Below are 15,419 nucleotides of genomic sequence, written 5' to 3' on the forward strand. Positions count from 1 at the left end.
TTTCTCAGAACTAGCAAAAATCTGTGCTCTGGATATTTTAAGCCTCCAAAATTCCAGATAGGAGGCCAAGTCACATTTCAGCAAGACACAACACATTGGTTTCAATCCTTTATTCCTGATCTGCACACATAAAGCTCCTCTGGTCCCACTAACAACAATGTCATCAGTACCCTGATGAAACATACCTCATACAGCAAATCTGGCTGGCAGTTTGTAGGGAGGTGATTAGAAGGCAGCAATGAGACAAAATACAGCTATGAGCTACAAGTAGGTGAATTTCTGCTGCCATGGATGCTAGTCAAAAGATGTTCTAGAAAAATGCAGAGAATACTGACTAAAGGCATGCAGTCAATGAAAAGGACAGTTTGGGGGTTTCTTCACAGATATACTGAAAACGAAGTTTCAGCTGTCATCAACTCAAGCAAAGCTTCCCCCCCACAAAGGAGATTTTCTAAGAAGAACTGCATGTCTTTAGACTTCAATATTTTGTATCCAAAGGAGGAAGCATGGATAGACAGCTGAAGCAACTAAGCAGATGCTGTACCAGCTGCATAAAGTGAAAACTCAAGCTACAAAGAAGCAAGTAGTCTGTGCACCAGCCGACAAAACAGAGCATCGTGCCAAGCAGGGGTTATGCAGCCCAAAAGATATCCAAATACACTATTTATAAACACAGCATGAACTAAATGCACAATGCTGTTAGTGACTGCACTTAGTATACAGGTCAATTACTTTAATTAGAATGCATTACTCAGTAACAGAAGGAATGACATTGCCTTTCCAGATCTCATTAAATACAAATTCAAAAAGCTGTAGTTTGGATTTAGTTGCTTTTTAGTCACAGATACAGAGAGTAACGCCTGCTAAAGAAATGTATCTGACAAATCTAGTGATGGAGTCCAGATTTTAGGCATCTAAGTCCAAAAAAGTCTGGTGCCTGGAAAAGGATTAGAGGCATTGAAGCAGCTATATCCTGAAGTGCCAACAGCTGCTAGGAGGACAGTGGCCAGAAGTCAACATGTAAGGAAGGAACATAGAACAAGAACTTCCTCTCTATATTACTTGAAACCCACAAGTAACCCTAAGTCCTCCAAGGGTTCACAAGACACCAAGAACTAAATATAAGACAGCTGCAGACTCCCAGGCTGTAGACAGGAATTTACTATCCAATTTGAGCAGAAGTCTATGACAACTTAAAGACACTAAGTCCTTCACTGGGAGTGGGAGGGAGTAGATGACCCCCAAGTTTTCCCTCACTCTCAGAGATCCTAGAGGCCTGTGAAGAATCCAGCCACACACTACATCAACCCACCAGAGGTGCATTGTCTATGAATTTATCATACAAGGTAACATTTGTGGGATTCTGCTCCCTCCACATTGCCACCTAAAAACTGGCACTTACCAATGAAGATTCTTCTTACAACTCACTGACTGGCTCTAATTGACTTATTGACTGGCTCTCATTAATGAAGGCACCATGGCAAATGCTATGTGTGGAAATATCATTATACATATTATGTGATCTCACAGGATCTAAAGACGTTTTCTTTCCTAATAAATAACAATATTAAATATAAATTGTTGATTGTATCCTGTTTCGAATATCATATTTTGGGAGGATGCATTTTTTTTTAAAGAGTAAAACAAAGTTCCACAGAGTTAACCCCAAACAGCTTCAGTGAGATGGGACACATCAGGTTCTTAGCCAGATTCATATTTATGTTAGCCATATGAAAGAATAAAACTGATCTTTTCATAACCAGAAAAATTCTGTAGCATGAGTAGATTCAAATTTCAAGTAATTCTGTTTAACAGCTAGCACAGTCAGAATGTGATATTTGCTTTTGGTTTTCACAGATCCCTGCATTAGCTTATTAACAAAATTAGCTTGCATATTAATAGAGAAAATGGCAGTGCAACTTTGTGAAAGCTGCAATATGCAACTTCAGCAGCATATCTGAGGTAGGCCTAATGAATACTCTTTGTAGGGTGCCAATTTAAGACGAAGCTTTTCTTTCTATAAATATTTCTGTTCAGAACAGACACGCATAATACACAAATACCCACTACTTTTTCAAATAAGGGAAACAGTAAACCAGCAGATGTTTTTACGTGTTAAGTAAACACTACCACAAATATCCACCAATTTAAACTACAGAAGAACAAAATTACAAACAAAATAAATAGACAGCGTTCAAATTCTTCTCTGAGTAAAGCCTATGGTCCGCTGAACTCATGTCATAGCTAAAATCTCAGCTGTATAAATCAAAAACACAAACAGAACTATTCTGAAAATACAGACATCAAAGAGAACAGAATCAGTGTGGAAGTCTCAGTAAAGGTACCAGAGTGTAACAGATTTCAATCCTATCCAAGGTGAGGCTCATAAACTCTATCTATCACAATGAGCCAAAACAAAGTTTTGCATTTCTCTTGCACAGTTATAAAAGGATTTTGATTTATTAATGCTCAGTGGTGAACGGAAGAAATCTTTCACATTTCAGCACTGTTCTTTAAAAGGGGATTGACCAACCAACGGGTCTCTCCTCCAAGTTCGTCCACAGTACCTATTCAGAATCCTCAAATTGCTTGTCAAATCAAAGACCAAACTTCTCTACTTCTTTCACTCCTTCCCAAAGAGCAATCAATAATTTCTACAGGTATAGGTATACATGACTCACCTTCTTAAGAAGTATGTTGAAGAAAGTAACTGTGATACCTATCAGCTTGGTTAAAAATTCTTATTTCCTCACTAACTTCTATCACATATTATATAGCTACATTTCATTATCACACTGTTCCTGAGACACTTAAATGCTAAGATCAAATTTTAGATACAATGATCCATAAAAACCGTTACTTTATACACGATACCTATGAATCTCACAGACAGAACAGATAAACCACACAAAAGCAGCAAGCACCTGAAGTGGGCCAAAGCCTGCTAATTAATACACAGCCACACTGTCTCTCAGCAGAGCTCTCTCAAAAACCAGATTAGCGACTTTAAAGAGGATGTTTCGCCAATGAGAACAGCCTTAGAAGAAAATAGTCATGTTTTTCATAAAGCTACTTAATTGCCCATTTGAAATGTTACTCTAAAACAAACCTTCCCCCCATTAATAGTTCCTACGAGTTGTTATGTATTACTGCAGCAGTCACTAAACAAGCACAATTACACTGCCACCAGAACCTATTAGTGAGGGAATGGTCACAATTCCAACCTGTGAGTTTAACTTTTTGTCCCCGCAACAGAGATACCAACATCTCTCCTTTACCCTATAATAGCAGCTAACAGCTATAGCAAACTAGTTAACATAATCAAACTTAATTTATATCTGAACCTACATTCTCCTTGAGGATTGGGGCTTCTCCTTCACATTAATGAAAAACTTCTGTACATAAAAACTTTTTTTCCCCAACACAGAAGTTTTTTTGGGGGGTGGGGGGCGGGGAGGGTAGAACTCCCTGGATAGATCTTCTCTTGCTTAAAAATTCACATCTTGTTTTAGTAGAATGGTAGCCAGTCACCTCCGTGTAACGCTGGCTCAGTCTCACCAGATACTCCTGTACTGTGACATTCTTTGCTCATCCAAAATGAATTAGGTGTAACAATGAACAAGTTCAACTGCTCTAGAGAGCTTCTGGCACATGAAATGAAAACTTCAGATTACCACAATATAAAAATTGTCAAGACCATCAAGCATCTCATTTTAGCTTCTCTGCCCCAATAAATCCAAGTTTCCATTTTCCCTCTCCTAAGTACAGTTGATTGTTTTCATTTTTATCACAAAGTACATGGTAAATATAGCTTTCCAGACTGAGATAATTTCAGTTATGTTAGTCATTGCGAAAGTCCACACTGTCACAAAGTTTTGGCAAAAGTAGGTAAATTTATTTAAAGGGAGAATAACAGAAGTTTATGTTACATATAAGCCCAAACACTGACTGATTTTATTTCATCTTAGTACTTGAAGATAAGTTCTGTAAATAAAACAAGTAATTTAGAGGGACATCAAAACCCAACACCGGCAGATAAGGTTCCTAATCCTTTAAATTCTCAGGCTATTATCATTTGCATCCTGCATTTTTCTTGGTTATACCATTTATGCCTTCATTTAGCACACAACACATCACTGTGACAACAGGTTTTGAAAAAGGCAATGCTGCAGTCTCATGGGAACATGCTAACATTGCCAATTTGTAAGAGAGCATCCATCTTGAAACTGTCAAGTTGGTTCCATTTTCTCATCCTCTCATTCCAGTAGCCTCCAGTGTAACAAATTAAGGCAGCTATTTGGCAAGAAAGCGTCTACTGGAATATTAATGTCAGCATTCTTAGGGCACTGATAGGCTTCAGTAGCCCTGACTAGCCTCACTTGGAGATTGCCACCACCCCGGCCCATGTGCCTACCAGCCCTGTGTCAGCTCAGTCCTGGGCACCAAATCCTGGCCCTGAACCGTATTCAGTACCTGCGTCCAGCTTTGTCTCCAGCCCTCCCTCCAGGATGGATCCCTTCACACACATGTTGTAGCTTTCTCCAGTCCTGTGTTTGGTCCTGTGACCTGAATGGACTTTGGACACACACTATAGCCTTGCCTTCATCCCTGCCACCGACCCCTTCTCCTTGGCTCCTGACGTGGACTCTGTTAACATTTGGCCCCACTGCGCTCAGACCCTATGAGAAGGCACCCTATCAGCCACTATCACCACTGCCCAGCCTGGAGTCACCCCCACCACTCTTTGAGCAGCTGGCCCCTGCTGCACCCTAACAAACATTTAGGACGTACTCCCTGTCATATCTCTGAGTAGTCCCTATGCAAGGAGGTTTTAAAGTGTCATCAAATATCAAAGAAAGAAATTGAGATTTTTTTTTCCCCCCCACAATGTGATTCACATATACACAAGGTACTGTGCTACACAAGGCAGGAAATACCTATAACCTCATTTCTCTCAAAATATCATCTTTATGAAACTTAATAAAGATGACAAATATCAATAAGAAGTCAAATGAAATACCTGTTTCAACAGTTTTTAATAACTCCTAAAAAGGGTCAAGAAAAATTATTTGACTAAGAACTTTAATTGCTGATTAGGAACCAAAGAACCAGTCAGAAACACTTCATAAAGAGATGATCTAAATTCAGCATCTCACAGATGTTAATTTGAACTATTTTCCCGAGAATACCCTCATATATTTTCTCTCCAACTGAGAGAATCATAATACATTCTGGAGGAGGATGTATCTGTGCTCTCCCCACACCCATTTTTTTGTTTTTGTTTCGTTTAGGTTTTTGCAAATGTCTTTCTATTAAAGGCACAAAGTGAGACTAACAAAAATTTTGAGGCAAGCAAGTAATTCATAGCTACTCTACCCTTAATTTGGTGGGTTTGGTGTTTTTTGAGTTGTACAGGTCCACAGCCTAGTTTCAAAGACAGCAAACTCTTGCTTTTGACCCACATGACCTTATGGATCAGAGTATTATTTGATTAAAAACAGAAGTAACTCAATTAAGGCTGAATGAACTGGGGCTGTTCAGTCTTAAGAAAAGAAGGTTAAGAGGGGATCTTATTAATGCTTATAAATATCTCAGGTGTGGGACACAGGTGGAAATGGCCAGCCCCTTTTCAGTGGTCTGTGGAGACAGGACAAGGGGCAATGGCTGCAAGTTGGAGCACAGGAAGTTCTGCACCAACATGTGGAAGAACTTTTTCCCAGTGAGGGTGACAGAGCCCTGGGACAGGCTGCCCAGGAGGGTTATGGCGTCTCCTTCTCCGGAGATATTGAAGGCCCGTCTGGATGCCTACCTGTGTGATCTGTCTTAAGGAACCTACTTTGGCAGGGGGTTTGGACCCAATGATCTCTTGGGGTCCCTTCCAACCCCTACGATTCTGTGATTCTGCGAATAAATTTCAATAGTGCCCCAAAAGTAAAGGCCTTCTATCATGTTTCATGCACCTTGGCTGCAATACTTTCATTCTTTTTTCTTAGGATGGGGACATTAGTTAAGGAACACTTGGATATCTACTGTTATCTTCATGCAAATGTCATTGTGGCCTGTTTCTTTACTGCTCTAAAAAGCTGCTGAAATAGGTAATCCCAGAGTTTTTGACTGCAGTGACTGACATCTCACATGAGACTAACACTTTCTCCATCATTAAAGACATTTTTGAGCCAAGAAATTCAAAGTGTCAGTTGGAAAGTGGGCTTCACCTGTTTGGTTATTAGTGCCTAGTATTCTTTATGGCTTAGGTTAGCTAAGGCATCGACATGGGACTAGCAGACATGTCACCTCTTGACGTAAGGCAGGATACCCTAAGTTGTCTAAAAATGGCATTAATATTGATGTTCAGGCACCTGCATCCCAAGATGATAAAAGTTATCTGGTCTTTATCTTACGGGTAGTGCTCTGAAAAACAGATCAGGTTGCCATTCCTGTTTCTTGTGGCAGACAAGAGCTTCTCCACTTGGCAGAAAAGAGCAGAAGCCACAAAACAAACCTAAAATCATATGCTTCAAGCCTGCCAATAAACTACCAGTGGGACTGGATTAAAATCCTGAATTCTAATTCCAATAAATATTTTATATCTAATAACTGCATTTAAGAACAAGGTTATTTTTAACCAACCACTTAAAAAAGACAATTTAAAGCAGCCAAATTCTATCACATTATTTCCTATGTGTTGTTAATACTCACGCTAATTCAGTCCTACTGCTATGAAAAAGATGCAAAGGGAAACTTCTGAGTGAAGCCTTCCTAATTCACAGAGAAGATTTTGACTGAAATAACAAATCCCCAGTGGGTATGCAATGCTGCAACACTACTATGATGAAGACTTATTCCTCAAAGAAAATTGAAAGCACTCGACATATTTTTGGCAGTTCAAGAAGTATATATACTTAGCTCAAGTACATATACTCCCCTTCATATGGAGAAGGTAAACCAATTCTGCACTTAAAATATTCTGAGAGTTTTGTTTACTTTGAATGAGCCACCTCCCTCAATTCCTCCCAAAGTTCACTCAGACTTCTAATTTTGCCTTTCCCCAAGACTAGGTTACTGATTAACACTTTTTTGATAGATAATGTGCTAACCTTAATAAATATTTAATTTCTGAGCCTTAGTCTATGAGAAGACTATTATCCGATTAACGCTGTGCTTCAGAAGTTCCTAAGCATGTTCACTGGAAAGAGGCTTGACAGCTCCATTGACTTTCCATCTTGCAAATTCTGGACCAGTCAGTAATACCCATGTGGGACAAAGTTTGGCTGAGTTTGTCTGTGTAATACTCAGTAACCCCTTTTGGACTGTTCTTCCTCTCATGGGTCCATCAGGACAAGCAGGATTTAGGAAAAGGAGAAACACAAGCTAGAACACACTCCAAGAGCAAGAGGAGGATTCCCTCCACACTTCCTATAAGCATCTGACCTGTGGAACATTTCTGCTTCATGTCAGTCCCAGACAGTCCCAGCCAGCAAGCTTGGAAAGCTCTGGCTAAAGCAAACATTACTTAGTTGAACCGAACTGTTCAGGTATCCAACAAATACAATTGTTTATTTCCAGGTGTTTTATGAATTAATAGGTACATTTTCTCAACATGACTGCACTGGCAGCGTTTCCTCTGCTGACACACAAATGAGAGAAGGGATAAAGATACCAATGCTGCACAGACTTACTCCGGCCCTGTTTCTACTGACAAGGAACCTAAAATGTTGCAATAGTACAGTGGAAGTCTAAAAGGTTTGTAAATAAATAAATCGAGTGACTCTACTACCACTTCCTAATAAATGCCCTCATATAATCTTAGCTTTGTACAAATGTCAAGAACCACAAATTAGTAGATAATTACTTACAAAGACAGATAAACAAGAGAGCTATTTGGAGATGCATTACCAAGCATAAGAATGTCTCAATTCTTCTGAGTCATTAAGAAAAAAATAACAATTTTATTTCTACCATCATTCTGCTACTGCTCCAATGGCTGTCATAGAAGCTAACCACCTGCCTGCATCTATGTGAAAATAAAGATCCTGTGTAGCCTGAGACAGTATGGGAAAAAGAGACCCACTAGAGTCTGGGTACATCTCTCAGCAGATTGTTTCAGGGCCTTACAATTCATCATCTAAAATGCATTTAATAAAGCATCTTTGATAACTTAACCAAATCCTGTAAATACTCTTTCATATCTATCCAACTGACTTTTAAAAATTTAAAACACACAAACTTACTAAGTTTGTTAACTATTTACTGAGCATCCTGAAACATTTGCCTCCCCAAACCTACAGAGCATGACTCTATTAGCTTCTTGATCACACTATTAGTCATGGATTCTAGAAAGCAGGGATGGAAATATAAAGCATTCACATTAGGAAACTACAAAGATACTTTTAGAATAATTTATGTATAAGGAAATTAGCACTTTAGCACCATTTAGTGCATTTAATATTTTTTCTTCCATAACCACCGAGAACCTTTTGGGTTTTTTTAATTTACCACATTCACCAAAATCTATCTGATCTTACTTCTAAAACAATCACTAAGAAAAAGATCTCTGAAGCATTTTTAAAAGGAATGATAAATAGTTAAGTCAAGTCTTTTTTTCCTTTGGGATAATTCTGCCAAAACAGAACATTCTTACTAATACCTATTTTCTGTTGCCCCACTGTTGACAGTTTTAAGCATGGCATTCCCCTGGAGTGGTGCCTTAGTAGCCATCCCACTGACTGCATTATGGTATCTTGATGCTTCAGCTTCCTTCTGTGTACCTTTCATGAGTTCATGTTACCAGAATCATTACAGCCTCCTACCTGACTCATTTGCACTCCAGAGTCTTCCAACCAAGATGGACAAGGAGTCCTTTAAGGAGCATATGGAGAAAGAACAGAGACTTTATACTGTAGCTCCACGGGCCATACAGCCGCACAGCTCTCTCAGCTGCCTGACACACTACTGAGCAGCATGCATTAGGGTCTTTTACACTACAGCTGTATTTTATTATTTGTAGAAAAACCTCAAGAAAAAAATATATCAGAACAAAACGAAATGAAATCACCATTTTGGATTATTTAGATGTTAGACAGGTGAGAACAGACATCTTTTTTCTCTACATTTCTGTGTCTCATATGCCTTTTTTTAACACATGTAATGATGAAAAATTTAGATTATTCAGTCATAACTAGTCTTCTAGCACCGAGCTCCACCTGCTGACAAGTCTTTCAAGTATTGCAGAGCCTTTATAAAGTCTCAGCTTCATCAGTGGTTCCTGTATAATGCTGCATTATGCAAAATAAATCCATATGAAACATCTCTATAGTGAGACAATCAGACAGTTTTAAACACATACTCCTAAAAATATCTGAGGTTGCACCTTCATAATATCTGTTTTAACTGTGCAAGGGAAAAGGGGAAGACATATTAAAAGGGCTTACAGATTTCACTGTATCATTACTAAAAGAATAATTACTATTTTATATTAAATACATCTATTGCCAGGCTTAAGTCTTCCCTGAGATATCTTATTCTTTAACAATTTCCAAGCCAATACTGGTGCTGTAATTTAAAAGTCTTACTATGAAAAGCAAACCACCATCATGGTACTTAATTACGTACGTAAATGGCTACATGGCACTGCAATATTCCAAATATTCCTGACTATTTCTAATCAGAAAACAGTTTTGTTATTGTTTTTTCTTTGTTTTAATTACAGTGGACTACTGCCATGCTCTGTTGATCATATTAATAGCAAGAATAGCATATATATATATCTTAGAGCAAATGACATTGACTAACATCTAAATCCTTAAAAGGAAGTTCAAGCATCCAGTTGCTGGTGAGTATTTGTAATATATAACAACCTGGATACTACAACATTCTAGGAAAAAAAAAAAACCCAAGCTGTTCACAAGTATAACCAGCTTTTTTTCCTAGTATCTATCTCCTCACTATGGAAGAAAAAATTAACTATAATTCTGCCATATGCAAAGTGCATAGTATAATAACTGCCTAAGTCTAAAAGATCAAAGACATTATTTTAAACTCATAGCACTTTCAGCATTAAAATTATCCGTTTTGCATGGTTATCTCAGTAGAAAGATATAAAGACAGTATGTTTTACTTTTTCCAATATGATGCCAAAACATTTAAATGCAAAGTTCAGGAATGACAAAAAACAGGTTTTTTTTTTGTTTAACGCTCTGCTATGCTATCATGATTGAACAAAACAGAATCATCCAGCAATTCCCTTTTATCTTAAAACGTGCTCATTAACACTAATAAACAGCTAACATTCTACAAACACTAAAATATATTGACCAAACCATATGGGAAGACACTAACAAAATACAAAACTTTCTACATTTAACAGAGGCAAAAAGGAAGAAGGAAGCAAAGGAAGCTATAACACGCTCATAACGCTGTCTATAAAACCACATCAAAGAGCATTTCAAAATTTCATTCCTTGTTAGTATCATATTCTATTGTTACCTAATAGAAGATATGGAAAACAAAACAATTTGCAAACTATACCCCTGCTTATATGATACCATAAAAATACTTAAAGAGATATGAAACTTTACAAAGCTATTTTTGTACAGAATATTTTTGATCTTAAATTATAAAAAAAAAAATCCACTTGTGACTAAATACATAAAAAATTCCCTCAGATGCGTGCTCACAGCACAAGCCTATTATAATGTTGTCATTTTTAGGAAAAGAATATGCATAGACAAGTGTTTATTATGAATTTCTGACACAGAATAAATAACCACATCCAAATGCAGTATCAGACAACATTTAGAGAAACTGCTTTTAGATAAAGAAGTGAAACCAAAATGGATTTATAGCTGAATAAACAACAATTGTCCTGAATAATGCCAGGATGAGCAATGATCAACAAGAACATTTCATTTCTGATCATTTACCAATCTGAATGATTTTAATGAGTTTTTTTAAAAATAGTAAATAAATCCCATTATAAAAATTACCATGATGCTTATGTATACCAATAGCCCATCAGTGTGTTACTTTTTCCTCTTGAGATAGAGTCAAGGCTGCCCTGTCAAGGTACAGTAGTTTGAAAAACGTTTAATGTAGACTGCAGTTTTATTACTGCTTTTGAGCCGATTTTACTAGCACAAGGTATCAACAGTTAAAACTTGTTAAAAAAAAATTGGTATTTGCTTGTCTTAAAACACTTAAGGAAAATGACTCAGCACTTAAGATATACACCATTATTTTTCATGGTGCATACAAACGATGAGACTAAATTCTCTGAAGCCAAAATAGTGATGTTTTACTTACTTTTGGCACATTCAACATACACAAAAATGTATTTCTTGCATCATTCTAGTCTCAGTACATACCTCTTCCACCAAAAGAAAGACAAAATTACCATAGATAACTTTCATTCAGCAAAAATTAAGAGGTCAGAATTCTTCCCTGTACATTGTACATATATGCAAGGGTTATTTTTCCCATCTATTGATACAGTGATTTGGACACCAGAAAACAGGCATGAGCAATCTCAAACTGAGGTGGGAGAATATCATTCTCTTGATTACTCATCACTAACCCTCAGAGACAATATGCACTAGCACTACTACAGGGTATCACATGAAATAACTTAACTAGATGTCCTACTACAAAAAGACTACAATCTTTCATAAACATTATCGTGCTCCTGCCTTTCCCCTACTCCATCTTTTTGTGCTTTATCAATTCCTTCTCGATCATGACAAGCACACAAGCTTTATAAAATAATGTCTTCTACCAGTGAAAAAGGCAATCGCCTGCCAGTGCCCTGTAAATATTGAACAGAAGTAATGGAAGCACGAGAACACTAACAATTAAGTATAGTGTAGAACAGGAATGGAAAAAAAACACAAACCTCGTTCCACAAATAGATAAAAATAAAAGCATTCCTCTGAGATACAACCATTGAATTACCATTTCACTGAGCTACTGCTCTGTGGGCCAAAAGAGACAGCAGGCTAAAAGTCACCAGAAAACAAACAAACAAAAAAAGTCACAAGCATCTTATATGTCAAACCTAATCCATAAAAGCTAACGCTACTGCTTGTCTCTTAGTAAACAGGTACTGTTTGGTTTTTTATGTGGCGTACTATCTTTACACATAGCTGCATAAAATTAAGAAAAGGAAGTCACACAAAATGTTAGAAAAGCACTTCTTTAAAATATATGAAGTCTCATCAATCGCACCAAAGGATCCTTCTGATTATTCAGAGCATGTAAACAATTAAGTTGCAAAGAGACTAGTGTTTGTTTCTGCTTAAAGCGTAACTGTAGTACATGAAATCCTTTCTTCAAATGCACACTCTGTGCAGTGATTCCAGTAGCTTTTATTGTTAGCTCTTATCTACAGCTGTGAATGTATTTCTTCAACACAGCTAATGAAGTTACCAATAACTAACTACACAGTCATGTTTGCTAAATCTCTGTAAGGATTTAGACTTCTGAATATGCAAGTGTAATGAGAATCTAAGCATCAAGTGTACAGAAAACCAAACCATGTCCACAGACATCACAAGTTCTTTCAACTTGAAAGAAAGCACACAACCTGTTGTAGAATGGCTTGAGAAGCAAGGCCATGAGCCTGTTGAGCGGCTGTTCAAGCAGTCGCCTGTGTAGTCTGGTAAGATTAGGCCCCACTCCAGCTTGGTGAGAACAAAAGGATCAACAATCGGTCAGCATATTCTCATGTATCATCTAGCAAGGCCACGGGATGTGGGACCAGGAGGTGTGATAGGGATTCAGCGCTCCTGGGACTGAGAAGGAGACATGATTCCCAGGCTGCAAGATGGGTAGAGTATGTAAATATAACCTTTAGTTAAGAGCCAGTTAAAATACAATAAGTATAAGACGTGGTAGGAATAGTATAAAAGGAAGTGTATGTTTGCTATAAAGTTGAAGTGCTTTATCAATCACATAGATTGGCAGCATTCTTCCCTCTCGGCGGCAACAAATGAATTGTTATTCTAAACAAGTCTCCAGAGATGCAAAGTGAAGTTTATCCACTTCAGTCACCCCTGTAAATATCTTGAGACTTACCCCAGGACTGAAGCACAATAGCAAGGATGCAGAAATCATGAAAAATATAAGTAAAACTTACCATAGAAGTCACTGATCTGGCATCCTCTTCATAATTCACTACTGGTGGTGGCTCTTTCCCATCATTTTCTTGAACCTTTTGTTCCAGTAGTTCTTTCTGGGCCGCAAATTTTGCCTCAGAGCACCTTAATTGCTGAACTGTCTGCTTAAGTTCTTCCAGCGCTTGCTTTTGGCTCAGCAAGAGTACAATACTGCAGAGAAAAATAAAGAATTTAAAAATAAACGCAATTGAAAATACTTAGTTTATTTCATAAAAGCTAAAAAAAAAAATCATGTTGTGATAAATACAGATGAAGCTACTATTTTCATCCACTTTTCATTGAAATTATAAACACTAAGGCTCTCCATCCTTTAGAGAAGAAAAAAAAAACCAATTATGATTTCCAGTGATAAGAAATCTGCGGCGATCCACATAGTTGTTTTAATTATTTGTACTATTAAACCCACCTTACATTCAGTATCAATTTATCTGGTGTCAACGTAGGGATATCTGTTGTCTCTTCTGGGCTGAAAGGACCTTCACTGCATAAGTATTTCTGGACTGCAGTCTAACATTCTTCTTATGAAGCTAAATAAATTGAAGTCTATTAGGAGCTAAAAGCAATTTTATATTCTCTTCTGCAAGTTTTTATGGCCTCTCTATGAATAACTTTCATACCTCTAAATACTCTGAGACAGATATAGCTCAATCACTACCGAAGGATAGGAAGACCACCTAGAACATCTGCAGGTATTGAGATGACTCAATATTATCCTCAAGAACTGCCAAAACCAAAGATGGACAAAAGCTGCCCAAAAGACTGAACTATCCACAGTACTATACAGAGGTCCTTAAAAGTGCTCAACTAGATCCCAGTAACATGTGGTCTATAAAGAGATGTAGAGTTCTTGTAGTCCGCCAGAACAGATGAAGGAAGTAGAGGGACCAGAACTATGAGGAATGAGGACAATATAAAGAAAAATTACAGTATTCTGTCACTCTGTATCTTCAGAATAATCCCTGGAAGACAGATTGTACTGCAAGCCCTATCTTTGAACAAAAAAAGCAATTTAAAAGTTCTTGATACTGAGATTGCTCCTTCACAATGTGATGCTGAGCTATGTGACTACCCAAACAGGTTCCAAAGTGGTAACCAAACTATATGTCATAAAATTATCATTGGTAGGAAACAATAAAAATCATATTTCTATAGATGAGCATATTTCTATATAGATGAGCATTGTACAAAGTCACCAAAGGACAGAACTCTGTACAATCAATGATCATTAATGCAAAAAGGTATGATGCACGAAGACACACTTAGAGGTCGTGAAACAGGCTTGGCATGATGCCGCACTCATTTAAAAGCATCACACAAAGAATTGAACAATTATCCTGGCACTATCCTCAAAATACTGCTTTCACCTGATCCTCATTACAAGAGACAAAAAGAGATCACCCTGTGAAAATGAGGGCCTTCCACGACCTGCTGGGCTTCAGTGAATACACATTGGTTAGAACGACAACATCCTCAACACTGAATGGTTTCAACTCATCGTGATCCAGACATAACAAGACATACCCTGCAAGTTAACAGTCACAAGCTGTTCTCTTTCCTGAACTGTGGCAAGATGGATGTTTGTCAATCAGTTTGCCCAAATCCAACATAGAATCCTCCTCAATCCATCTAAGCATGAGGAATTAGAAACTATATAATTATCCGCCTATGGCTTGCAAGAGTGCAATCTTTATAGTCCTTGTGGCTAGTAAGAGCTACTAGCAACCTCACCTAGAAGTGGAGAGGAGGAAAACCACCACCAAACTTGCCAAGTTTGTACTATAAAAACTACAGTTTTTTAATATAAAAAGTACAGTTTATACATTAACGTGCAGCAAGGAAGGTAGGGCAAAACCCAAAACTTTGGAAAATAATACTGTGAGTACATGTGAACTTCATCAAATAAAGAACAGGAACTTATCTAATCAAAACAGTGATGTGATATATCCATATATAAAGTTTTGGATATGAATGAAATACTATCCAATGTGTCACGTGACAAGGTGCCTTCAGCAGAGAGCTTCCAGACGTGAGTGAATGAAGGCACGATTACCTGAGGACTTGCAGTCCAGTTCACTGGTATTGTAAACTGGTATTTATGACCTAGTAAAGTTATGACAGATTGCAGTAACAACTGGAAAGACATCACTACAGTCAGTTTCTTTATCTTCAGTTTAGAGTGTGGTGTGAATGTATTTTATAACCAGGGGTAGAAAAAAATATAAAGATTTTGCCCAAGAATGACTCTTTATA

At 37.5% G+C, this 15,419-nt stretch overlaps 1 protein-coding gene across 1 annotated transcript in view; it reads right to left on the bottom strand.

Annotated features, from left to right (window-relative positions):
* FER (FER tyrosine kinase) overlaps positions 1-15,419 on the bottom strand; it is a 172,860-nt gene that overhangs the window by 102,689 nt on the left and 54,752 nt on the right. Inside the window, exon 9 of the mRNA XM_084278847.1 lies at positions 13,130-13,319. Within this exon, the coding sequence (XP_084134973.1) occupies positions 13,130-13,319 (190 nt within the window). The remainder of the gene's footprint in view (positions 1-13,129; positions 13,320-15,419) is intronic.

This window comes from Gallinula chloropus (genome assembly GCF_964237585.1).
Source record: "Gallinula chloropus genome assembly, chromosome: Z".
NCBI classification, from domain to species: Eukaryota; Metazoa; Chordata; class Aves; order Gruiformes; family Rallidae; genus Gallinula; species Gallinula chloropus.